The 27,566-nt window shown below is 45.3% G+C and overlaps 2 protein-coding genes across 6 annotated transcripts in view; one reads left to right on the forward strand and one right to left on the reverse strand.

Moving 5' to 3' along the window:
• The window catches only part of TTLL9 (tubulin tyrosine ligase like 9), a 35,752-nt gene extending 10,255 nt beyond the window's left edge, over nucleotides 1-25,497 (reverse strand). Inside the window, exons 1-9 of one of the 2 annotated variants that reach the window (XM_088467074.1) lie at nucleotides 25,332-25,494; nucleotides 14,451-14,497; nucleotides 14,189-14,281; nucleotides 12,949-13,060; nucleotides 12,647-12,832; nucleotides 3,488-3,556; nucleotides 2,862-2,952; nucleotides 2,563-2,603; nucleotides 246-333 (exon numbers count right to left, since the gene is read on the reverse strand). In XM_088467074.1, coding sequence (XP_088323200.1) covers nucleotides 246-333; nucleotides 2,563-2,603; nucleotides 2,862-2,952; nucleotides 3,488-3,556; nucleotides 12,647-12,832; nucleotides 12,949-13,060; nucleotides 14,189-14,281; nucleotides 14,451-14,497; nucleotides 25,332-25,346 — 742 coding nt within the window. In that variant the 5' untranslated portion in view covers nucleotides 25,347-25,494. Of the gene's footprint in view, nucleotides 1-245; nucleotides 334-2,562; nucleotides 2,604-2,861; nucleotides 2,953-3,487; nucleotides 3,557-12,646; nucleotides 12,833-12,948; nucleotides 13,061-14,188; nucleotides 14,282-14,450; nucleotides 14,498-25,331 lie in introns of both variants that reach the window. The other variant, XM_088467075.1, reaches the window with a different exon arrangement.
• Nucleotides 16,283-27,566, forward strand: part of LOC148534272 (interferon regulatory factor 4-like) — a 79,942-nt gene continuing 68,658 nt past the window's right edge. The window contains exon 1 of one of the 4 annotated variants that reach the window (XM_088467072.1): nucleotides 16,283-16,331. Coding sequence is in view for 3 of the 4 variants with exons in the window: in XM_088467070.1 (XP_088323196.1) it covers nucleotides 25,432-25,529 (98 nt within the window). In the remaining variant the exon portion in view is untranslated. Of the gene's footprint in view, nucleotides 16,332-25,240; nucleotides 25,310-25,368; nucleotides 25,530-27,566 lie in introns of those variants that run through there. The other 3 variants (XM_088467069.1, XM_088467070.1, XM_088467068.1) reach the window with 3 other exon arrangements.

Raw genomic sequence — 27,566 nt, forward strand, 5'->3', positions numbered from 1 at the left:
ACACCTTGGTAAAACCATGCTGGGGAGTCAGCAGAAATTTGGAGGTATTTCCGATTTACCAGTAATACAGAATTTATTGCCAAATAAAATGGACAGATTTTAACACCATCTCAGAGGCTGCAGTAATATAGGCTACTATCCAAGTGACGTATAGATATGCGTCACAAGGATATAGATTTGCTCACTACGTGTATATCTATACTGAGTGAGCTCCATTGTGGGAAAACATTTTCAGAAAGGGATACGCTGATCATCAATGCTGCTGAGAGTGAAACGAGTGTTTGAGAATCGAGCAAAACCATCTCGGTAAAGCCAGGCTCGCAGGGGAACGTACTGTAATGAGGATAAATGTCACATTATTCCAAAATATGTATATACAGCAGAAATATAGTCTAGTTTTACACAATAAGACTTACAAAGTGCAAACATGCTGTAACCTAGAACAACCAACCACATTTGCTACTGGTTACAGCAAAGCTTCTGCTTGCACTATTTACAGAACTGCACAGGTGGTTGTGGGCTGCTTTCCTATGAATGTTGGTTCACTTCTCAAGCAACTGATCCTATCGGGGCTGATTCTGAGTCAGCTGCTGCAGTGTCCGTGTCCTTTTCTTTTGCCAGCGTAGTGTGTACGACTTTATGCTGATACCTAATACAAGCCTTCCATGGTGTACATGTGTGTGCGTCAACATGTGCAAGGACTAAGATGCCCACTTTAAGCATCTTCAGATGCTAAAATACCGCGTGGTGCGCCTTTAGAAGCACCCATCGATTCATGATAGCTGCAGAATCTCCATCTGAGTATGGGCTCCAATGTGAGCGATTAAGCATCTGATTTTGCAACCAGTTCAGCGGCATGCCCCCGACACTCCCATAGCACGCCAGTAAGATGGACCAGCTTCATTCGTCTGAATAGCAGTCACGACCCAGTTTATTGAACCATGAGCTGTGTGACTTTTTATTGACTTAGACGCATGTACAGTAGAAAAACATTGACCTCTTGCATGAATATCGGCATTGCATGCGACTTGGAATCAGGCCCACTGTGTGACAGGTGTACTTTAAGTCTTTAAGAGTTCCTGGTAGTGATGTGTCATATCATGTGTGGGTTGTGCATTCAAATAATACAATCGCAATGCCGTTGCACTGCCAGCATAGAGACGCCATTGCCTCCCACTACCGCTATCTCACATCCGTAATACTTTGCAAACCTCCACAAACATCGGTAACATTGAGTACCATTGGTCCCTCACACAGAATTACAGCAGCCCTGACCTTACTTAGAAATTGGTAACCTAGTTCCATGCAGTAAGTACTCAAACTGCGCATGCAATCGCAATGGCTAATTTATGTACACCCATGCAACGGCGTTCAAACGGACAGACACGCCCGCCCCCAGGCTCACTGCCTGTCAATCACTGTGTGATCGCTCTGCAATGTGACTGCAATGGTTGCTTCACGCACTGCGATGCATGCGCAGTACGCAACAATCAGGCCGCCTGCGTATGCTTTAGCAATACTGATCCTTGCTGAATCAGGCCCTGTGTCCGATGTCAAAGAAGCGGTAAGCAGAGGAAAAACATCCACATGACTGTAGCCTACTATACATTAAGAAGTGCAGCATCAGTAAGTACAAGTAGTATTATGTCATAAATCCCAGATTATATGGTATCAGTGGACAATGCAGTATGAGTATAGATAGACGTGTATAGTGGGTGACAGAGGACGGGTCAAGTTTGTACAACTAATGTCAGGCTAGTATAGTATAGAAGATTGGTGAGGACGGGTCACACCTGTACTGTAGATGAGATTTATGGGACAAAGGACCTCATTCAGAGTTGGTCGAAGCGGCCGCACGGTCGTACGCCACCGATGTTCGCTATACTGCGCATGCGTAAAGTTCGCAATGCGCGTGCGCAAACTAGCCGCTACGATCAGAAATTTCTCTCTCCTTGAACACAGCCAGGTTGGTAGTTTGAGTGACAGATGGAGGCGTTTGTGGGTGGTAACAGGGGAAGGTGCTTGAAAACGGGGGAGTGGAGATCCGAACGCAGGCGTGCCTCATTATGCGAACGGCGTTTTATGTGAGTGCATACGGATTATGGGAGTGCATAATTAACAAAGTAGCGTCATGGCACATGTGACATGGGAGGTTTTTACACTGACATGATCGTAGACCTTAAGAGAGGGTATGGTCAACCTTAAGCTCTACGACCAGTGCCGATGGTCTTGATTAATCCTTATATGCCCGGAGATGACGTGCAAAGTGTACGAGAAGGGGGCGTATTTTTTAGTCTTCCGACCGCTTCCTCCCCTTGGTCGGCCAACTACCGATCCGAACTTAGGGACGCAAATTACGAGGGAATCATTTGAATATCCGGCCCCTTTTTCCGTACGACCATGCGGCCGCTTCGACCGACTCTGAATGAGGTCCAAAGTCTGGGAGTTTACTTCACATAAACATTGGTTCTGAATGCTTTGCATTACTTTAAAATAATATAAAGAAATAAAAAGGAAGACATTTTCATAACAACAGTAAAACAATAAGGCAGTGTATCTCACCGACGTAACAAGAACATACACTCGCAGATCAAACTTTCTCCCTGAAAATTAAATATATAGTTACTTCATTTTGGATCCATGAAGGAAAATGGAATAAACAATAAAACATCAGAAGTAGAAATGAATATTCATGCATGAGAAAGTGATGTCACTTATACTGATTTACATGAGCTCATTATGTCCAGCTCTACATGAGCCCCAGTGTAATGCCCCACATAACAGGATTCCAGTATACCAAGCATAACGTCAGTCAGATGGTGTAATGTCACCCAGTCATCACAACAGCCCCCTCATCTCACCTCCAATTAGGTACGGATTTTCTATATAACGCTGAGCAACGTAATTTTCCACTGAGATTTCATCTTTCTGGTCATCTGTACGACTTCCATCCTGTGGAGGAGGGGAACAGCGATGAAGAATAACTTTGTTCAAAATACTGCGGTCCTGACTTAGATATAAACAGCATTGCACAGCTGCAAGGAAGCGGTTGTGCAATACCCTCCAAAGCAAATGCAGCAGGGGGTGTCTGGAGGAAATAGACACCTCCTTGGTGCTTCTGCGATCTGAGTGCAGAGTCTGTTGCTCCTTTGCCAAGACTTACTCAGCCTGGGCGGTTCCTGGCAGCCTGCAAGGCCAGGTAATTCGGGGTCCACCGACGCTGACCCTGACCTTGTCCCTCCCAGAAAACAGCGGCGACACAACCCCGTTTCAGGGAACACTGGCCGCTCCACCCCCTAAATGCTGCAGCATGTCAATAAAGCCTCCGCTTGGGGGATCTGCAAGCGAGATCGCAGGACCTGTTCTGCACATACACAGACCCAAAAATATTGGAGATGTAAGCAAACCATTGGGTTTATGTACATTTCTGAATCAGGCCCTGAGTCCATATTCTCCCTCTAAAAGACCTGTCCCCCCAAATCAGCACCTTTCTCCAGTCGATGATATCCTTCAATTTCCGGAACAGAAAAATCCCCTTTCCTTGGGATTTAGCCACCTACAAAAAAAATACAAAAAAATAAAAAAGTACTTTCTCTTTGCATTAACAACTTGGCAGCTAAGGATGAGTGGGACACGCTTGCTACATGCAGTCCAAAATTGCGAAGGACGAGTCTCGCTCATTTTGGAATTAAGGGTTTAAAATGAAAAGCCACTGCCCACTGTGATCGGTGGTTTGTCTTTATAGAGCAGACATGGATAGGGGGAATCTCTTTCAGAGCCTAGATCTCGCTATGCCCAGTTCAGAAATACTTGGCGGGGCCCTTGTAATGCCACAGATATGCACTATTAATGGTGCCCCCATAACTAAACAATCATCATAAAAAACTGTTATTGACTCATTATAAATCAAATACAAAAATTATATTGCTTTCTTAGTAAAATAATACATTATTATAACGCCTTAATAAAATCATATATTTATTTTGCCTTCTTAGTAAAGGAATACATTAATATTGCATCCTTAATAAAATAATACATTAATATTGCCTCCTAAAGAATTATTGCCCCATGATTTTTACGTAAATATTGACTGTAATACATACATACCTTATTTTAATTCTGATAGCTCAAACAGCACCTGTCAGAATCAGGCCTAAAATCTGCCCTTTTCTGGTGGTTTGAGATCTTTGCAAGTAGTTTGAGTTTTCAGCTTCCAAACCGCTTGTTAGTAAAGGGTTGGGTATGAACTACCAACGGCTTAGAAGCTGCCGGTTCAAAGCCCAACAGATAAAAATCCCAACGCCAGCTGGTAAGTATATTTAACCCTCCCCTCCCCGTTAACCCTCCCTTGGGGGTGCCTAGCTGTAAGACTCCGGGGGTGGTGCCTAACCCCCCCTTCCCCTAGCCTAAACCTAACCCTCCCGGGGGGTGCCTAACCCTAAGTCCCCCCGGCGACTAACAGCTTGCAATGCCCAGCTTACCTACGTTCGATATGCTGGGCGTCATGATTTTAACGTGGGGCTAATGATAGGCGTCGGTATTTAGATGCCTATCTTTAGTCCCGTGACAGGCTTTCAGTGTCGGGATTCTGCCGGTCGGCATTTCGACTGCCGGCATATTGACTACATCCCGTTAGTAAATCCCGGGCTTTGATCTCATGTGATGTGTGACAGTTTGCAAACCGCATACAAAACCTCTGTATAGTAAATCTTTCCCACAGTGGAGACCAAAATGACTCATGGCTTAGAGATGTCATTGATTTCTAGTGAATTGATAGGCTGCATTCTCCTGAATATTGTTTAATTCAGGGGTTCCCAAACTTGGACTTTAAGGCACCCTAACTGTTCAAGTTTTATGCTTGTGCAGAGATGGTATAATCAAACTGACTGAGGTCCTGACTTCCGGTGGGCGGGGCATCCAGTATGGCCGCTTTTTAGCTTAGCTCCTCACAGCGGATAGAGAATCTGGTTCCATCCTGTTGGATTTCCTGAGTTATCAGACTACCAGAATCTCCTTGGATTACCCGAGGCTTGGGGATTCAGGAGATACCTAAATCGTGTGGGAGCGTTTTCACTTTTCCCCGGAATTCAGCCATCAATCTGGATGGTATGCACGCTGGCCGGCAGCCTACTTAGCGCGAAAACACCTTGATGGCAGTTAATCCCCCCCGGGTTCATTTCTAATATATGTGCCCGAAGTCTGGTCCTGTCCCGGGGTGCCACTTACCTGTGACCTGTTAGCCTGATCCTGCGGGGGTGTCACGGCTCAGTGCGGCTGTTCCCTGCGAAATTGGAGCTGGTGGAGCCTTGTGGTACGACTGCGCACTGAAGACTACAATTGAGCCTTGATAGAAACCGGACTGGTATTGCCTACAACTAAAGGCCCCTGCTGCCTGTGGTGCCCGCTACTTGATTGCTACTGGTGGCGCTTGGTCTGCATGGACTGTGTGCTGTGGAAGGGGCTTCGTGGAGCGGCTGATTACGGGGGTCTCGCGCTGTGTCCTGCCCTGTTTGTGAGTACAGTGGCTACTGCGGGCGCCGCGTGGAGTCTTGCTGGAGAGGTCGGCTGCTTACCTTCTCTGCTAAAGGTCCTGCTCCAGTTCCGCTGCATCCGGCTTGTGTGATCCCTGCGGTGCAGGTGGGACCTCATGGCACGCGAGGGCTGTTAAGGGGGCTTCGTGGAGCGGCTGAAAACAGGCCCCACGCTGTGTCCTACCTTGTCTGTGAGATCCTCGGCTACTGCGGGTGCTGCGTGGTGTTCCGCACTGGGGACGTCGGCTGCCCACCTTCTCTGCTAAAAGGTCCTGCTCAGGTATCGCTAACTCCGGCCTGTGTGATCCTTGTAGAGCCGGCTGGAACTCGCGGTGCTCCTGTACGCGGGGGCTCTGTCACTGTATCCGACACTCCTCTTCGGATTGCTGTTGCTGACCCTGAGGTCCTATTCTTGCTAAGGGGCACTAGCCTATCTAAACCATTGTCTGGTGGCCTAATCCTGTCACAACCTTCGAGGCTGCGGGGGATGCTCCTCATCCCTGATTGACCGCTGAGGATATATTGGCCGTGCTGTGGGTCGTGAGTGGTGGTTGCTACGGGCGGCCCCACCTGGACTCTGCTGGTCATCTTGGAGCCGCGCTGAGGGGACAGGTCCCCATGGTCTCATCTGTTGACTGCTAAGTGTACAAAAAAGTGTATCAAGCTTTTTGACAATTCTGGTATCTTTACTTTCACTCTGCCCCTCCCTGTGTCCCCCTTCTTTTCCAAAAATATATATATTCTTTTCTTTTTATTTATTTTCACTATTTTTAGTTAACCTCTACAAACCAAGGTTTATGTCCTAATGATTGTATGATCATAAGTATTGTGGTTCTGTTGACTGCACTTACATTTGTGTGATATCATAGAATCTTACATCTTAGGATTTGTCTCCACCTAGTGGGGCTTCATATGATAATAATTTTCCTGGTATAATAGTCTCAACTTTATAATATATATATACTCTGCTTTTCTAAACACACAGCCGTACCTCTAGGGTATTACTTGTACGATATCTTGCTCAATTACAGTTACTTGATAAATAGTTTTTCTACTTACTCCGATTTATCAATGAAGAAGAGCAATGCTAATAAGATGTGATCATTTTTTTTATGATGCTGTGTTGACAATTGAGGTGACCTTTTCCATCATTACAATCACTGCATTCTTTGCCTAAACTCCGATTTAGCTATATCAGTGGGAGAGTCGGTGTTGAATATGTAAATTGCTTCCTAACCAGTATCTTTCTGAGCTGGGGTATGGATAGATACTACCAGAGATCATCATCCCATAGATCTCAAACCCCTGCAAATAGCTCTAAAATGGGTAAAGCTAAGCAAAATGCGGGCCGTTCAAACCCCCCTTCTCCGCCAGAGCCCAATCTATCTGAGGAAAACTCATTAAGTGCGCCCTCCTCTCCTGATGTTTCCACAAGACAACCATCAGCCTCAGAAACGGCTCAGGAAATATCTAAAATTATAATGCCCATGATTGAAAAAAATTACAAGCTGTGCAGTCCGCATTTGATGCCACAGTGGCAAAAATTTAAACCAATACATCCCGCATCACTGTTTTAGAACAGAGATCTAGTGATTCAGAGGACCGTATTAGTTACTCTCCAAAACTTGGCAGATTCACAGGCATCTTCCTTGCAGTCGCTTCAGATGAAAGTTGATGATTTAGAGAGTCGCCATAGGAGGAACAATTTACGTTTCATAGGCATCCCTGAGACTGTAAGGGGTCCTCAACTGATTGATTTTCTTACTAATGCCCTTTATAGAAAACTGCAGGTTTCCACTGACTCCTCACTGCCAAACATAGAAAGAGCCCATCGTATTGGCCCTGAGAAACCTAATTCGGCCACAAGACCTAGGCCAGTTATAGCAAAGTTCCTGGATTATTGTATGAAGGAGGAAGTCCTGAGAGCTTATCGTAGGGCACAGTCTTTGGAAATTGAGGGGTCAAAAATTCTTATTTTTTAGGATTTTTCGGTTTCTGTATCGCAGAAGAGAAGGGAGTTCTCAGAGGTGTGTAAAGTACTGCATGAAAACAATAACCGTTTTCAGCTTATGTATCCTGCAAAACTAAGAGTACAAGAAAATGACCAAAACATTTTTTTCTCTGACCCAGTTGTAGCGAAACAACATTTCTCTGGGTTATTGAATCATGCTAGGTCTCCCAATCGTTGATTCTAGGATTCTCAACCATAAAGATTGCTTCATTACTGTTTATTTAGGTATAAATATAAGGTCACCTCAATAGACTTGGTTCACTTTACTATTGTACTTTCTACAGTTTAGTTTATTAATCAAGTTTGCTATGGGTGTTTTGTCGCCACAGGTGACATACACCCCCAGTTTATTTGGTTTTGGAAAAATTGGAAAATGTGATTTGAAGTGTTGGGCATTGTATTTTATGGGGTGGGTGCAGATGGCGTCCTCCTCTCTCGTCATTCCTCTATTTTTGCTTATATTTTTTCTCAAAAAGGTCTTGAATGCTCTCTTTGAAGGCTGGGTCGGAGAGAGCGATTATTTGAATTGTGTATTTTTGTATCTATGTCAGGTCAAAATGGGTGTGGGGTAGATGTCTGCAAGTGTCATACCTCAATCTAGTCATAGTGGTTCCTCACAAATGGAGTTGATGTCATGGAACGTGGGGGGCCTCAATTCACCCATCAAAAGAAAAAGAGTGGTCACACATTTGCGTAGGTTTCATCCAGATATCATATTTCTGCAGGAGACACACTGGAGGAGTGACGAGGACTCCTCTTTAAGAGCGCCATGGTTAGGCGAGTGCATATCCTCTAAATTTCATAGAAAAGCTAGGGGTGTTTCTATTTTATTTGCTAAAAATGTACAATACAGTGTTACCTCTACGGTAATAGACCCTAATGGGCGTTTCCTAATAGTAGACGCCATTATCTGGGGCATTAACTATACCCTGGTCAATCTTTATGCCCCGAATACTTCTACCTCAGAATTTTTGCAGGCAATTACCCAACTCTTAGTTCAACGTCAAAATGGTCTCCTAGTGATAGGAGGTGATTTTAACTCAGTCGATTCCCCTTCAATGGATAGGCAACCAAATCCCAGAAATCCTAATTTGTCAGACAGTAGACAACTCCAATTTTTAAAAACCACTCTCAATGCGACTGACATATGGCGATTACTTAATTCTACAGACCACTCCTTCTCATTTTACTCGGGAGTACACGGCTCATGGTCTCGCATTGATGCCTTTCTAATAGCAGATGCCTTGGTCCAACGCACAGTCAAGGCCGACATTCAAAATATACTCATTTCTGATCATGCCCCTGTATCTTTGAATTTGAGTAAACCAGCTTTCATGGGAGGGTTCCGCCAATGGCGGTTTGCAAATTATCTTTACTCTTCGGATGATTTCCGAAACTTCCTTATTAACAATTGGATGACTTATGCAGAAGATAACATAGATTATGGGGACAGACCAGCTGTATTCTGGGGGGCGTCTAAAGCCACAATGCGGGGCCACATAATTCAATATATTGCGCAACAAAAAAAGAAATCCTCAGCGCAATATCAGGAACGTCACAGCTCTCTATCTAGTACAATGACAGCATACATTGACTCTCCAAACCCGACTACCCAGACATCATATCTTAATGCCAGACAGTCATTGGATGACTTCCTCCTATTGCAATCAAAAAAAGATTTAACTTTTTCAAAGTTTAAATATTTACGTTGGGGCAATAAGACTGGTAGATTACTGGCCAACATGTCTAAACCAGGTAAACCGAAAAGGTTTATCACTGCAATTAAGGATCCCAATTCTGACTCTATTGACACCTCGACAGAAAGTATCCTTCACCATTTCGAAGATTACTATGTTAACTTATATGACACCCGCCCTTTCGATGAGGGGATGCATGAACGTTTGATATCGGACATCAACCTCCCTTTGCTCTCTGTTGAAGATGGGGAAATTCTAAGCAAGGATATACCCCTACAGGAGATAACGGACGCTATTTCCTCATTGAAACTTCAGAAATCCCCTGGTCCAGATGGACTTACTAACGAATACTATAAGATTTTACAAGGTCACTTAGCCCCGGCCTTGCTCTAATTATTTAATTCAATTCTAAAAAATGACACGGTTTTCCCACAATTTAACAATGCTTATACGGTTTTACTCCCAAAACCTGATATAAATTCTCAATTGATTGACTCTTACAGGCCAATAACCCTATTAAACACAGACATTAAATTGATGGCCAAGATAATGGCGGATAGACTGCAATCAATAATACCACAAATACTGACGGACCATCAACTGGGTTTTGTAAGAGGCAAGCAATTAGTAAAGGGAATTAGGACTGCAATGGCAGCTATTGTAGCTTCACATAATGTAGACAACACCAGCAATGTATTAATCAGCTTAGACACAATAAAAGCGTTTGATACGGTATTATGGCCACATTTGTTTAAAATCTTACAAAGAAGGCAGTTCCCACTTTTATTTATAAACTTTGTAAAATTTCTTTATACTGACCCTCGCACCTCTTTATTGATCAATGGATACTGTGGCTCCCCTATCACCATGTTCAGAGGTACAAGGCAGGGGTGTCCCCTTTCTCCTCTGCTATTTAACATTAGTCTGGACCCCTTACTTAGATTACTAGATTCAAATAGCTCCTTTCAGGGTATTCAGATAGGTAGAAAGGAGATCAAAATTACGGCATTTGCCGATGACATAATGTTATTTGTATCCAATCCCTCACAATCCCTGAGTCACATTTTTAATATTTTATCTGAATTTGGTAACATATCAGGCTTTAAAGTCAATGTTAGCAAATCAGTGGCATTACGTCTGGGTCGCCCTTCGGCCCGTACTTCGTTTTTTTTCAGATATCCCAATCACTTGGGCGAACAGACAGATCACATACCTGGGGGTACGGATTTCTAACAACCCACACCTCATTTATGAGTTGAATTTTACTATCGCTATCAAATTCATTTCCTTGGAACTGGAGGGTTGGAAGAATTTAGTGCTCTCATACACAGGTAGGGAAAATCTAATTAAGATGGTCTAATTTCCAAAAATTATGTATCCCATTCAAGTTCTGCCTTTTTTGATTTCTAATAAAGACGCACAACAACTTAATTATGTTTTCAGGAAATTTGTGTGTAATGGAAAGAGGCCTCGTATTGGCGTACATAAACTGCAGCAGCTTAGAACTCAGGGAGGTATTAACTTCCCTGATGTGCAGGTGTACTCTTATGCAGTGCATCTAAGATACATTAAGGATTGGTTGTGTCATTGTGACTTATATGCTAACTCCTCTCTCAAGAAGGAATTTTTGGATTCAGGTGGTCTGATTGGCTTCCTACATGCCCATGATCAGGAAATACCACACGAGATCAAAGAGAACCCCTTGCTTTGGTTTACAAGAAAAACCTGGCATATTGTGAGACGTAAATTCGCTCTGAATGCTCACAAAACATTATTTCTGCCTTTTTTGGCAAATCCAGAGTTCCAGCGGGGTGGTGCTACTTACCCATTTAATTTGTGGAATACCCTAGAAATTAATAATATTGGTAAGCTGACACAGAGAGAGGATGAGAGGCCCCTCACGTTCCAGGAGGCCAGGGACAAATATCCAGTACTAACGAGGAACCCACTTGCATTTTGGCAGGCTAAACATTATGTTGAGGCAACAGTCCGGAGTTTTTCAGCTTTGGACTGGAATAATTCCTTAGACAACCTTTTAAGCTCACAATCATTAGAGATAAAAGCCATTTCACAAATTTATAATGTTCTTCGCACAATTTTTATATCTAATAAATCCTCAACAAGCTATGCAAAATGGGTGTCCCAGATTCCAGCTTTGCAGACAGATGATCTAAATAAAGCCTACGATAAAGCCTGTGCACTAATTCTTCCTATACTACTATGTTTCTGAACATTTTACACAGATCCTACATTTCACCTCATAGGAGCTTTCTAATAGGCATGTCACAGAGCTCAAATTGTTATAGATGTGGGACTCCCGAGGCAGATAGCTTTCATTGCATGCGGTCTTGCCCTATAATACGAGGATTTTGGATACAGGTGCGGACATATGTTACCGCACATTTAGTTAATTTCATTCCTTTAACGCCTGAATGGGCGATATTTGGTGTTCTTCCTAATAATACTCGTATCTCTGCAGGAGGAAAACTTTTATTATTAGCTACAAGTGCAGCAGCCTGTAAAACAATCCTACATACATGGATAGATCCTCAGCCACCTCCTATAGCTCTTTTCAAGGCAAAATGACATCATATCTTTAGAATGAGCTGGGTAGAAGTAATAATGGAAAAATACATTAAGTTGGCAAGATTTTTTGATATGTGGGAGAGCTATGTAGATACTCTTTCGAGTACTCTTCGCCTCCAACTCCATAGAACATTGCAAAACTCAACGTGGTATCTGACGCAATGTGCGGCAGGAGATCCTCCAATTAGATTAGAGACCTGACTTTCTCGTATTATTTTTTGTTTGTGAGTGTCTGACGAGAGGGGAGTTGGCATTGGTGGCCCATCATTCTTCTTTTTATTAAAATTTGAATGTGATGGTACACAGCTCTGTAAGAAAACTTTTTGTAGTTTTCTTTCTTTTTTCTTTCTGTGTATTCTCTTTATTCTTATTCAAATGTATTATTTGTTCTTCAATAAGTTGGTCATATGATGATCGTTTCTTTTTTTTAAGCCAATATGAATATAATATGGGATATTCCAAATAATCCACCGTGCCCATTTTGTGTCGATTTGTGATAAATAATTGTATTTTGCCCTAAGAGGTCCAAATGCTACTTCTTCAAACAAGTGTGATTTAATATGTCTAACCATCTCTGTATAGCTATGTTCATCCTTGATTGTATTTTGATGTTCAACGCTTCGAATGACAATAAAAATAAAAAATAAAAAAACTGACTGAGGTCCTAATTAAATCAACTGTGCTTAAGTATGGATATCCAAAAAACCTGGACTGTTTGGGTACTTTGAGGACCGAGTTTGGGAACTACTGGTTTATTTCCATAAAACAACTGCATTCATTGTGTATATAGGTCCTGGATACACGTTTATTCTTATACTCACAGGCTTCATAATCCAAGTGATCCCGGGGTTTCTGCGAAATTCCTCTACAAACAGGTGATATTCTGCCGGCAGTTCAAACGTCTTGGGAAAGAAGTCGCATTTTGCTGCCTCGAGTCTACCAGATTCCCGCTCAAGCTGCTTCCGGAAGCGTTTCAAGTTCTTTACCATTAAGTTCTTGCGGGTCAGCTGTAAAACAAGAGACAGATAGTACATTGTGCCCAATTGCCAGCTCAGTGTTTCCTCCGTGTTCATGTCGAAGGATTGGTTTTACAAGCACATCTATTTCAGTAGACGATGTTTACCTCGTAGTGATTACGGAAGTGGCAGATGCGTACGTGTTCCTCCATGTAAATATGATCAAAGTTCTCACGCAGCCAGCTCACGTCACACCAGTAAAAATCCCACTCGCCATCACTGTAAAAATATTTCTGATTTAAAGAACCATAAGGCTGTAATGGGGAAGAATTGAGAATATACTAAGATGCTAGAAAGCATGAGACTGATGAAGGGAGTCAGTGATAAAACTATTTTTACTGTACCTTAGACAGTGACCTTAGAAAAGAGGAAAGACAGAGACCATGTGCCATTGGCAAGAGGAAAGGCAGTGACATTATGCCCTACACAGAAACAAAAGGTGGTGACCTTGTGCCCTATGCTGGAAGCTACGCAGTACCTGTATATCTGTAACAGAAGAAAAAGCAATGCCTGTATATCCTAGTCTGGAAGGGGTTTGGTATGGGAGACCGTCAGTCGGGATGCCGGCTGTCAAAAGAATCCCGCTCAGAATCACGACAGGAGTTAGATAAGTATCTCACCCCTCCCCCCTTCACCCCCTAACCCTCCTTTCCTGCATCCTAACCCTCCCTACCCCGCACCCTAACCCTCCCAGTTGGTGCCTAAACCTAGCCCCCCACCCTTATTGCCTAAACCTAACCCCCCCCCCACGGAGTGATTAACTCCAACCCACCCCAGGGGGTGCCTAACCTCCTCCTGCCGCAGCCTAACACCCCCCCCTCCTGTGGTGCCTAAACCTAACTCTCCCTCCCCCTGCGGCTATCAGCTAACCCAGCCCGCTATACTTACGATCGGGATGCCGGCTGTTTGGATTCTGGCATCAGCATCTCCACTGATGCCGAGATTCCGGCGCCGTTCTTCTGCTCGCAGTTCGGGATTTCGGCAGCCGCCGTCCCGATGGTAAGTTTATTAACTACATCCCGTCTGGAAGACAGGCAGTTACCTTGTGCCCAAGGTAAAATGAAAGGCAGTGAGCTTGTGCCCTAGGCTTGAGGCATGGTAGTCCCAGGAACAAAGTATTGCACTTGGATACCCTGACATGAAGCAAGGCAGTGATTGTTTCTGCATAGGAACAGAAGACTTGGTGTAGTGAACAAAAGTACTGAAAGCAAACTAGATCCTGAGAAATGGAGGAAGGACTGACCAATGTGAATCGGGAAGTGATTTCACTACATGGTAGAAAACCGGTTACCCAAACCAAAGACATTGAGGGAGTATAGTGAAGAGCAGAATATACCCAAACCTTACACATTCACTTCTGTCCAGCCTGGTCGCTGCCTCAGCACGTCTGCGATGGTGTTAATGAGTGCACACTTGTATCGGATGCAAGATCTAGGCTCTCTGTACAAAACACAAACATAATGAGCATATGTGATTGTGCTCCTATATATACGGGGAGTTACCTCTAGGTGCTTCTTTCTACTACCGTCTATCCATTACAGGGTCATCATTTAAGAATGGCCTACTGAATTATAACCAGGGTTAAGAACAAATATATTTTCACCCTTACCGATCCTTCTGTCTCTGATACCCATACTGACCCCTGTGCACGATAGCCTGTTCAAAGACAGAGAAAACATAGCTAATGCACCAAGAAAAGGAAGTTAGCCACTGTATTCAAATGTTATACTTTAATAAAATAAACCTCAGTAGAATAGAGCAAAGTCAGACAACATGATATTATTAACACAGGATGTAATCAGAATATCGACAATCATCAGGTCGACACCAAAATGTTGACTGACAATGTTGACATGGTCAAACTGTAGAAAACCAAAAGTTCAGCATGGACATGAGGTCGACAGGGTCATTAGGTCGATCTTGTTAAATTGTAGACAGTCAAAATGTCAACAAGCAAAATGTAGACATCAAGTCTACACAGAAAGAATAAATAATACTGACCAGTCATAATGGATAAATGTAGAATATAGTATGCCACTGAGGGAGGAGCACTGTGCATGCACAACCACTGATCCTGTCATGTCAGGCAGATGTACTAAGCTCTGGAAAGTGATAAATTGGAGAGTGATGAACTAACAACCAATTAGCTCCTAACTGTCATTCTTCAAGCACAGCCTGTAACGTGATAGTTAGGAGCTGATTGGCTGGTCGTTTACCACTTTTCATTATATCACTTTCCAGAACTTAGTACATCCCATACTTGCCTACTCTCCTGGGACTGTCGGAAGCCCCCCGAAAATCGGGTGCCGCTGCCGACATCCCGCAAGACTAGGCAAGTCCCCCGGAATGGCTTCCGGCACCTCGCAAACCCCCGCACCAGCTGCAAAAGTGGGCGGTCCGGGGGTGCGATGACGCGATTCTCGCTGAATCGCATCATCGTAGCCTCGCCCCCTGCTTTATAATGGCAGTGATATTGGCATTATAAAGCGGGGGGCGGGGCCACTATGACGCGATCGCGTCGGCACGCCCCTGCTCCGCCTACTTGAACCGCCGCCACCCTCCCTGCTGGACGGTCCTGCCAGCCCCGTCCCGGATCCCCATGCAGAAATGTTGGCAAGTATGGTACATCCCCCCCATTGTCTGATGTGCCTAATTGTCATATCAAGATATGTGTAGAATAGGGTAGCACTCCAGCTGCTGTGGAACTACATATGCCAGCATGCCCTTCCACAGGTTTGCTGTTAGGGCATGCGCAGTGCAGGACATTCGTTTCAGATAACTGAAAAGACTGGCTGCAGGAACTTAGCCATACTTGCCAACTCTCCCTAATTGTCAGGGAGACTCCCTAAATTAGTGGTAATCTCCCTGACTCCCAGTAGAGTCTAGCAATCTCCCAGATTGCACTTTACCCCAGGGCCGGATTACTAATGGGGCGGGTGGAGCTACAGCTCCAGGCCCACCATTAAAATAGGCCCACAGGATTCAATGCAGTGCAGACAGGGAAAAAAAATCCATGAGAACACTGTCTGCACTGCTTTGAATGCGACGACACTGCATTGCTGTGATGGAAGATCCGAAGTCTGGACCATTCACCCCGCATCGGCCGTCTGAAGCTCCGTCACACGTCAGAATATCCTTATTCCTTTCCCTGCAGTACAAGGCTCCGCCCCCATGCTGCCCAAAGCCCCGCCCCCATGCCGCCCGAAGCCCCTCCCCCAGGTCGTACTAAAGCTCCCCTGGCCATCTGAAGTTGTGTGTCCCTTGGGTCACCATATGCTCCAGTCCCCTGGGTCATCTGAAGCCTAACCCATTCACCCAAGGGCCACTACCCCCCTTCCTGGGCAACTTAGTCAATAGCTGGGCACATAAATTCAACTATAAAGTCAGCCTAACAAGTGGAGTGCAGAGGCTGAGCTGAGGAAGGAAGGAAGGAAGCTTTCACCAGCCGTGAGGAGAAATCAGGATGCATAACCAGCATTCCTTCACACAGGTAAGTGTAATGTCTGGCACCTACGTGTGTGTGTGTGTATATATATATATATATATATATATATATATAATATATATGTATATATACATATAATGTGTGTATTTGTATACATACATATATAAGTGAGTGTATATATGTATTTTGTGTATATATATATATATATATATATATATTATATATAGCGTTCCCGCTAGGAGGAGGAGGGCAAAAAGCGCCCTGCCCTAACAGCCTGCGGGAGCCGTTCTCACCCGCGGGACGCTGCGTCCCGCGGGTGGAGAAACATGCGGTGACCCGGTCACCGCCGGAGAATAGACGCCGGGCGCATGCGCCCGGCATCTATTCTCCCTGTCTGCAGGGCTTGGGGGCTGCCCGGCGTGTCCGTAAGTGCCGGGCACGCCCCCAAGAGTGACGAAAAGGGGACGTGTCTTATAGACACGCCCCCTTTTTCGATGACCACGCCCCCTTCTCGGCATGCCCTCTCTAGCTCCGGCGCCCTGCCTGCCGCCGGAGCTAGAGGGAACACTAATATATACACACAAAACTCCCCTCTAGTGATCTATGACAACACCACATACTGTATATGAGGAAAGAAGAGGCGGCACATCAGTACAGATCTGTACTGATATTTAAGTACATTTAAACCTTTATTCACCATTCTATTTGGGAGTGCCGCCTCTTCTTTCCTCATATACAGTATGTGGTGTTGTCATACATCACTAGAGCGGAGTTTTGTGCTATACTGTATATATATATATATATATATATATATATACATATATATATATATATATATATATGTGTATAATCAGTTGTTGAAGCTGTATAATCAGTTGTTGAAAATGGCATCCACACAAATAATCAGCAATCTTCAAGACAACACCATGGTGTCAGACGGGGGAACCAGGGATGAACAGGGAGTGCAGTGCCTGAGAGCGGAGGTCCAAGCCCAGACCAGTGCAGTTCCCGGGACTACTTCTGTGTCTCTATACATTCTGGCTTATTAAGGCCTGTCGTTAACAGCTCCTTTACTCCAATCCGGTAATTGTCACCCTCCAGCCATTTGTGGATACGCGTACTATACATTTCCACTCACTAGTGTGGATTCAGTATATGCTATATATTGGTGCTTTGCATGCACTCTTTTATCTTTGTGTGAATATTGTTGTCTTGAAGATTGCTGATTATTTGTGTGGATGCCATATATATATATTACGTTATGTTGATGGAGGTGTGAGGATACCTCCTATTTTTGATTACCTCCCATCTGCAGCTTTGTTTGCGCACCGGTTCACCTATTACCTTTTAACTTAGACTGATAGATATATCCCCCGTTCCACTGTACAGGCGATATATCCATAGTGCATCGCCGGGTGTGTACAGCGGATATGTCTGTGAACGATATGGTTCACAGACATATCCCATCTGCTGTGCAGCTGTCAAGCCCGGGTCATCGCGCAGGCGATTGGCAAATATGTATACACTTACCAATCGTCAGATAGGTTACGGGTCTGCCAAACGTCAACCTAGTGTGTACCAGGCTTTAGGTTCTTTTATGATGAAACACCCTAAGTATAGAATTCTGAAACTTTAAAAGCATCTTGGGGGTCCTGTGTGATCCATAATCGCTGTTAGAGTGCTATTTTGATTGGTATTGGATGCGGTCATTAGACCGATAGTCGGGATGCCAGCGCTTACAATGCCAGCGCTGGAATCCCGACACTTGTCAGAGTCCTGGTCCCGGCATCTCGACTGTAAGTACTGGGGTAAGGGTTAGGCATTAGGAGAATGGTTAGACACTAAGTAGGGAGGGATAGGTTTAGGCACTAAGGGGGAAGGTTAGTATTAGGCAGCGGGGTGGGAGGGTTAGGATACTGACCAACAAGTGTTGTTATCCTAACCCTGTCGGGATGCCGGCATCGGGTGTTTTTGACTGGCGGGATCCCGAGCACTGGCATTCCGTACTCAACCCATTGGTATATATAAATATATGTCTCTGTGTGTGTGTATATAGGGAGCTGCTGCATCAATGAGGAGTGATGATGAATAATCATAGCCTTCAGTGGTGCCGCAGGCCGCGGATGGCAGCTGTATTTGCCCTTTCACAAAAAAAAACCCTTTTTTGTTATAGCTCAACTATAAAGTTGTTAAAAGTGGAGGCAATTATTCCCCCATGGATATAGCCACACCCCCTGTGTAGACCACATCCACACACTAGGCATGCCCCCACATCACTAGTCACACTGCCACAGAGGTTATCACATTCGCCTGCAGCAGCACACAATAGGCCCTTCATAAATTTCAGCTCCAGGCCCATGTAGACCTTAATCTGGCACTGCTTCACCCCCATTATGAAGATTATATATATATATATATATATATATATTGTGATAGGATCACTGGTAAAGTGGTCTGTGACAGGGACATCTATCCCAGATTCCTGTCCTATGTGTTTAAAATCCCCAGGAGAAAGTCTGCAGTGTAGCAGGCTTGAGTCTCGGCTTTTTGAAAAGCCGGTTTGGGACCTGGGGGTTGTGGGTGAGAGGAGAGGGAGGGCTCCACCCACGGCCACTCCAGGTTTTGGTTCTCGCAGCCTGGTAACAGGCTTGTCAGGGTTTCCACCTGAGAGTGGCCAATATAAGCCTAGTGTGTTTAGGGCTGAGTGTCTCACCTGGGAGAGCAGACAGGTTTTCAAGTGTCTCTGAGCAAACTCCCTAACTGTAAGTGTTGTGCTGTGCCTTTGTTGCTGGTGAGGGCATTAGGCCCTGCCAGGTTCTGGTAGTGAGGGAACTACCTGTGAAGTTAGTGCCCCGACAGGGCTAGGATTTATGTTTATGTTTTCTTTATGTTGTTTCTGACATTGTACAATAAAGACTGGCGCCGACCAGCTTGTACTTGCATCCAGTCTGGCGTGCTGTTTCCCAGCTGCTGTGTGTGAAAGGAAGGAGTCCTCTACCCAGGAGAGGGACCCCCTAACCTAACTGTGTCACAATATGGTGGAGAATGCGGGCACCCACACACACTGAAGTTGCAGCGAGAGGAAAACTTTCCGTTTAAAAATTAAAGGGACAGACACCCAATTTGTGAGTGTGGAAATAACACTGTGTCCTTGGAGTCCCATAGAGGAGGCGTCAGCCAATGCTCAGAGAGGCAAGGTTCAGCTTCCAACCTACACCCCAGGACAAAATGGAGGAAATTGTTAAGGCCTTGCTCCAAGCTACAGCAGCTCAGCAGGAATCTACCAGGGCTCAGCAGGAAGCTACAGCAGCTCAGCAGGAATCTACCAGGGCTCAGCAGGAATCCACCAGGGTGCAACTGTTGGCCTTGGAGACAGCCCAGAGGCAACAACAGGTCGCCATCGAGGAAACCCGCCAGGCCATAAAAGAGGTGGTACAGCACCTGGTCGCCCGGCCCAGAGATGTTAATACTGGTCCTCCCACCACCACTCACTCCGTACGAGCCAGTCACTTCCTCCAAAAGATGACTTCGGGCGATGATGTGGAGGCCTATCTCGCCGCAATTGAAAGAACGGCCGAAAGGGAGAGTTGGCCCAAGGAGCAGTGCGCAAGTCTGGTGGCACCTTTTTTGTCTGGGGAGCCACAAAAGGCCTATTTCGACTTATGCCTGGCTGATGCCAAGGACTATAAAAAACTAAAACAGGAAAACCTAACTCGCTTGGGAGTCACCACCTTTGTTCGTGCCCAACGGGTCCACTGCTGGGAGTTCCATATGGACAAGCCTCCATGTTCGCAGATGCATGACCTCCTCCATCTGTCCTCAAAATGGCTACAGCCCGAGACGCTGACGGGACCACAGATCGTGGAAAGGGTCGTGATGGACCGGTACCTGCGATCATTACCTGTGACTCTGCGCAAGTGGGTGAGCCATGCAGACCCTAAGTCCGCGGACCAGTTGGTCGAGCTGGTGGAGAGGTACGTGGCGGCTGAGGAGCTGATGAGTATGCCCCACCGAGCCCCGATGGCGCACCGGCGAACTCCCACAGACACTGGTAAGACTGTTCCAGGGGAGAAGGGTGCTGGGCTGTGGGATCTACCTAGGACTGAGGGTGTAGAACCTGGAGACAGGCCTGTCAGGCCAGGAAGGTTCTTGCCCCGTAAACGACTAGACATTAATATGACTCAGTGTTTCCGATGTGGTGGCTTCGGCCATATTTCCGCTAATTGTTCACTTACAACTGAACCTATGCAATGTGATACTGCTCATGTCTTTGCACAGACAGCCTGTACGGCTGACCGGCAGGCTGAGACTGATAAGCACATGTGTGTACTCACTGTAGATGGCAACCGAGTAGAGGCACTGTTAGCCTCTGGTAGCTTGGTGACACTTATAAAAGCTGAGCTGGTGAACCCCTTGAGGCGTAAGGGAAAAACTGTTGGTGTGACCTGCATACATGGGGATACTCGATATTATGTTACTGCCGAGGTGAACATCGAGACACCATGTGGTTCTGCTATAGTTTCTTTGGGTTTGGTGCATGGTCTGATGTACGATGCAATATTGGGGAGGGACTTTGCTCACTTCTGGAAGTTGTGGGAAAGCCGTTTTGTTCCAGAAATGAACAACCCCGATCCATTTGAGAAGGTTGTCGATGTAGTGGAGGAGGGAGTTTCTTCTGAGTCAGAGTTATTCCCTTTTTCTACTATGATTGGCGAACTAGAGAATGCGGAGCGTGACGGTGGCCCGCCAACTGATGTGCCTCCCACTGAGGTGGGAAGTGTTGTTGGGCCAGTGGATCGTCTGCCTGATTTAGAGGTCAGAAGAGAGGTCTTTGCCGTGGAGCAGTTGAATGACCCTACTTTGGTAAAAGCCAGGGAGAATGTAAAAGTAGTTGATGGTAAACCCGTAGACCCTGATAGTCCTTTGTCCTATCCCCACATGATAATGTGTCAGGATTTGTTATATCAGGTGACTAAGAAGGGGGAAGATATTGTGGAACAACTAATAGTTCCCAAAGCCTACAGAAGAACAGTGTTGGATCTGGCCCATGGTCATATAACGGCAGGCCATCTAGGGGTAGAGAAAACCACTGAGCGAGTAAAGCAGAGGTTTTTCTGGCCCAGGCTTCGTAAAGAGGTATCTGACTTTTGCGCATCCTGCCCTGAGTGTCAGTATCATGCTCCCAGACCACATTTTAAGGGTCCACTAGTTCCATTGCCTATTATAGAGGTGCCGATAGTGAGAGAGCACCTGGAACAGGCTCAACAGGCACAGCAGAGGGTATACAACCGCAATGCTCGGTTACGCAGCTTTGCTCCTGGGGACAGAGTGTTAGTGTTGGTTCCCACTGTGGAAAATAAACTTTTGGCTAAATGGCAAGGCCCCTTTGAAATCTTAGAAAGAGTGGGACAGGTCAATTACAAAGTTTACCAGCCGGGGAAAAGAAAGCCGGAACAGATATACCATATAAATCTGTTAAAGCCCTGGAAAGATAGAACGGTACTGTCGGCCAACCGAGCCCCTCCAGTAAATCTAAAGCCCTATAGGTTACCAGTAGCACAAAGAGAATCGGTGTCGAAAGAAATTAAAAATATGCTAGAGTTAGGGGTTATTGAAGAATCACATAGTGAATGGTCAAGTCCCATTGGGTTGATTCCAAAGCCCGACGGGAGTGTGCGTTTCTGCAATGACTTCCGAAAGTTGAACAGTGTTTCAAAATTCGATGCCTACCCGATGCCACAGTGGAGAAGGAGGCGTTGGCCATAAAGTGGGCGTTAGAGGCTCTCAGGTACTACTTGGTTGGAAGAAAGTTCAAATTGATCACTGACCATGCCCCTTTGAAATGGATGTCCGAAAATAAGGACAGTAATGCGAGAATTACGAGATGGTTCTTGGCGTTACAAACTTTTAAATTTTCAGTGGAACACAGGCCAGGGGGCCTGTTGTCTAAGCAGACGCGTTGTCACGCGTTCATTGTTTGGGGGCTTCAGTTGTTCCGCCCCATAGGTCGAAACAAAGGGGGGGGATATGTGATAGGATCACTGGTAAAGTGGTCTGTGACAGGGACATCTATCCCAGATTCCTGTCCTATGTGTTTAAAATCCCCAGGAGAAAGTCTGCAGTGTAGCAGGCTTGAGTCTCGGCTTTTTGAAAAGCCGGTTTGGGACCTGGGGGTTGTGGGTGAGAGGAGAGGGAGGGCTCCACCCACGGCCACTCCAGGTTTTGGTTCTCGCAGCCTGGTAACAGGCTTGTCAGGGTTTCCACCTGAGAGTGGCCAATATAAGCCTAGTGTGTTTAGGGCTGAGTGTCTCACCTGGGAGAGCAGACAGGGAGTTTGCTCAGAGACACTTGAAAACCTAACTGTAAGTGTTGTGCTGTGCCTTTGTTGCTGGTGAGGGCATTAGGCCCTGCCAGGTTCTGGTAGTGAGGGAACTACCTGTGAAGTTAGTGCCCCGACAGGGCTAGGATTTATATTTATGTTTTCTTTATGTTGTTTCTGACATTGTACAATAAAGACTGGCGTCGACCAGCTTGTACTTGCATCCAGTCTGGCGTACTGTTTCCCAGCTGCTGTGTGTGGAAGGAAGGAGTCCTCTACCCAGGAGAGGGACCCCCTAACCTAACTGTGTCACAATATATATATATATATATATATATATGTGTGTGTAAAATAAACAGATATATCCATTCAAATGGGTTAATTAGTATCACTGGTTATAAGGCACAATGATCCCTATTGGTGTGTTTCATCAACAAGTAGATCTTACTTTACGGCTTTGGGGCTCATTTACATTTGAATGTTAAGCTCCATAAACACAAAGTGTTCAGACAACGATCAGATGTCAGATCATCCTGCATGTCCTGGATGTTCGATTTCGAACATCCAGCACATGCACCAACCCCCAAACGACTATGGGTCCCTATAGTAACCAGGCTAACCTGGTCGATATCAACTAGGTTGGCCTGCATGCAAGGGCGATGGTCGATATCAATATTGACCATCCGTCACCGCGCATCGACCATCATTTGAGGGTTGGAAGGGCCCAAAAACAGAACGATATGATTGATAACGATATGATCGATATCGTTATCATTCATATCGTCCTGTTATATCTGTCCGTGTGTACGCACCATAAGTCAGCTTTATGGCACGCCTCTCAGATGTAGCAGTACTCACCCACTGTACTGCCGTTGCTTTCACAATCTCCCTAAAATTATTTTTCAAAAGTAGGCAAGTATGGACTTCGCAAGGTCAGGGTGTTAATATCGACACTGTTGCTGAATTATCTCACTATTGCTAAATTAGCTCCTTTGTAACATAACAAATTATAGTGTTGCTATCGTGGTAAAAGAAGTAATCCTACAACCAAGCAGAGGAGGGTCACTTGCGATACCTACATAAAATTTGGGCTCAGGGCTGCTTGTCTCTCCCCCCAACTTACAAAACACAGAAACACCAACATGACCACTTTTGTAATTATAGGATAAAGTGTTATTGTACCGTATTTTACTGAGAGTTTAGAATGGGGAAGTGTCTATCAATTACTAAATCAGCCACAATAGATCTTTTACAATCAAGGTTGGGCAGGCATAGAAAAACAACAGGGATAAAATAAAGGGGGCAGGCATGAGTGGGCAATGCTGGGCAGTCTACGGTAGATTGACAGGATACACAGGAAATACTATAGATAAGGAGGGGAAAGTAAGAGAAGGAGCATAAGCGGCCATGCATAAAGAGTCAGGGATTCGGGGGAGTCAAGTAGACAAATGGGAAAAAGTAGAGGGGGGCATATATATATGAAACAAGGGAACAAAACAAAATTTTTGCATCACCTGAGTCGTGACTTAGGGGCTTATTTATCAGTAAATATTTGCAGAATATTCCCCGAAAACACCCGTTTTCGGGGGATAAAATATTTATTATCCCCCCAAATGTATTATGGAGGGATGGCAGCGAATATCTCCGATATCTGCTGCGGTCCCTCCATTTCAGACAGTAACCACGACCCCCATAGCTTTCCATGGGAGATGCGATGCTGTCAGATTTACCAAGCTCCGGAATACAAAGCATTGCACAGTTTGGCCCCTGCAGCTAACGCCATCTGAAGATAGAGTTGTACTGCTGTAGCCTAGGGGCCAAACTTTGCAAAATTTACCAGGACTCCTCCCCAGCAATGGCTGCCGCGCATGCGTGGTTTTTAGACCACGTATTCCCAGGAGTCTCGGCACAGGAGTGAAGAGCACATTGCCAGGACAGTCGTCTTTCGGAGCCCCTGACCCTGCATGTTAAATTTCATACATCCCAGCGTTATCAGCGCATCTTGCAATGCAATCACGGGCATCTGTATTATCGATATTGATAAATGGGCACCTTAATCATAGAAATCAATATGTCTCCATTCTCTGGGGGATATATATTCATTTTTAAACTTAGCACTGAATTCGTGACATAGGGCTCTATTTACTACAATCCGCATTTAAAAATGCAGTTATAGTGTGATATTTTCACCTAAATTCGTATTGTGCGTTGTGAATTTAGAAAATATCACAGGAATTTATCAAACATCCCGTGCAGGGACAGAGCTTGCCATAAAGCTCCGTCCCTGCGAATCCCCTACGCAGTCTTCTCACTGTATTTTTCGCAAAAACCCATAAATAGGGGTCATAATTAACTGTGCTCATTACATTTATTGGAACTGTGCCTGATTGTATTAAACTAGAAAGTCAGTGCTAAACACAGGAGCAGAGAAACCTCTCCCAAATTAAAGGGGTCTGGCTGACATCTTTATTAACCCCACATGCAGAGTCATGGGACTTGTTCCCATCATATCTGGAGAGTCATGTGACTCACTAATACTATCTGCACAGAATGGGAAAGGCATGTCACACACACTTACGTTACATACTAATAATCTCTGCAGCGGTAGAGAGACTGACTCCCGAAGCGTAGCGGCCAGCCTCAATCTGTCATTCTTAATGTTAGTGCAGGAGCTGTCGTTATTATTATCCTATACATGTATACAGTAAGTATGAGTGCTTACTGACCTTCCCCCTCGACATTCTCCCTCCTGTGGCCTTAGTGCTGAGTACTTATTGAAGCAGAACCAGGTTGACAATTTTGGCTGAGCGGTTACCACGACAACAGATGCCGCCGTACGATTGGTGCGCGCGACCTTATGCAAAGGAAATGCGTCCTCCTCACAAAGCTGTCGCTGGTATGGAGCGTGCACCGACATTGTTCTGGTGGGTCCAATAAGTATTTCTAGACTACTCCAGCTTTTACTATAGCACTCGTAAACACACAATCCCTTACATTTTACTTTACAGCATTTATAGATTACAATTGTAGCCCGTGATTTGGTTGATAAGCTTTGGAAATAGTTTTTACCAAGTTGTATTATTATTATTAAAACAAGAGAAAGAAAAATATTTGCTTAAGACTAGTGTTTTCATAATATCTATTTACTAAGCCTTATATGGAGATAAAGTTCCAACCAATCAGCTCCTAACTGCCATGTCACAGGCTGTGTTTGACAAATGACAGTTAGCAGCTGATTGGTTGTGACTTTATCTCCATTCACTTTATCTCCATCCAAGGCTTAGTAAAAAGACTTTATGCATAAAAGACATTGTAGGTCATACACATCAGCCTTATGTCCATTTGCTACTACATTTGTGTAAATGGGCAGCGGTCCATGGGCATGTAGAATTGCAGATTATTGAAAAGGGAAAGGCATATTTCCCCTTCAGCAGGGCCGGCTCCAGGGTTCGGAGCACCCTGTGCCGGCCCTCGAGATGGTGCCATAACATCGCGATCAGCTTTGCCTCGGGTGTCCGAATTTGGGGGCGTGGCCTAATTAACATAGGCCATGCCCCCTATGTGACGTTATTTGGAGGAGTGCCCGCATTGAACGCCTCCAAATGATGTCAGGCTGGGGGTAAAGCCCAACACTCCGTCACTGGCTGGGCTTCCCCCAGCCTCTCCCGTCAGTGAATGGTTGCCCCGCATGCGCGCGGCATCCATTCACTCTGGGGGGTCCGGCACCGTCGCACAGCTGCGGCGGTGGGGGTCCCCAGCCTCCCAATTTGACCACCCGCGGGCTGTCCCGCTGAAATCGGGATGCTGGGGAGGGGTACCGCCCCTCTACGGGTGGCGCCCCTGTGCGAACGCACTGGTCGAACACCCCTAGAGCCGGCCCTGCCCTTCAGATATTGTACCTGGAAGTGACGTGGACTGAGGGCGAAAGTGCAGTTTCCTGCCCACACAGTCCACCAAAAAAAGAAAGTTGGCCGCTCGCCACGCATCGGGCTCGCCACATGATTATATTCCCCCTCTATGCCCACTTGGATGGTAGGGAATGACGTTGGATACTGGCTGATGACTTCAATCTACGTAAGGGGATCTAGCTGTAACCTATTCAAAATAGGGATGTGCAGGCTCGGATAGGTTCGAGTTTGCACGTGGAGTTCGGATTTTTCCCTCCAAAAAAACGGAACTCAGAACGAGGCAAAACGTCATCTTACATGGACGAACATCATCATTCCTGGTCTTTTGTCCAGGAATGATGATGTTCGTCCATGTAAGATGACGTTTTGCCTCGTTCTGAGTTCCGTTTTTTTTGGAGGGAAAAATCCGAACTCCACGTGCAAACTCGAACCTATCCGAGCCTGCACATCCCTAATTCAAAAGGGATCCATCTGATTTCAGACGGCTGCTGGTGTAATGTGCGCTGACAGAGATGATGGATGCTCTCACAAGTGGCTGTCTAGGGGGCAATGAAATCACATAGATGTGGCCGGCATCCTGTTAATACAGATGAAGAACTGAATGTACTTCCGAGCGCGCCATACAGCAGCAGAAACGTCTGAATTGTCTTGGAGAGAGAGAAAGTGGAGAAAGATAAATACTAACCAATCAGCACCTGTCATGTTACAGGCTGTGTTTGAAAAATGACAGCGAGAAGCTGATTGGTTGGTACTTATTTTTCTCCACTTTATCTCTCTCCAAGGCTTAGTGAATAGACCCCTGAGACAGAAAAAGAAGAGAGGGGAGAGTTACTAGTATATGGTAAAAACTAAAGAGACTGTCAGACCAAGTCTATCACAAATAAAAAAATAAAATATTTATTTAACATGTATCTAAATATAATAGTACTTTAAAAAAAAAAAAGTAACTTTTGCACTTTTGGTAATGCCCATCATTTATCATCCGGTACCCTCAGGGACAGGAGCTCTGAAAGGAGCCCGTCCCTGCGGTGTGCCCAGAGTGCTGTCGGGGCT

This window comes from Taudactylus pleione, unplaced genomic scaffold (genome assembly GCF_031769625.1).
Source record: "Taudactylus pleione unplaced genomic scaffold, aTauple2 ptg000069l, whole genome shotgun sequence".
Classification (NCBI taxonomy): domain Eukaryota; kingdom Metazoa; phylum Chordata; class Amphibia; order Anura; family Myobatrachidae; genus Taudactylus; species Taudactylus pleione.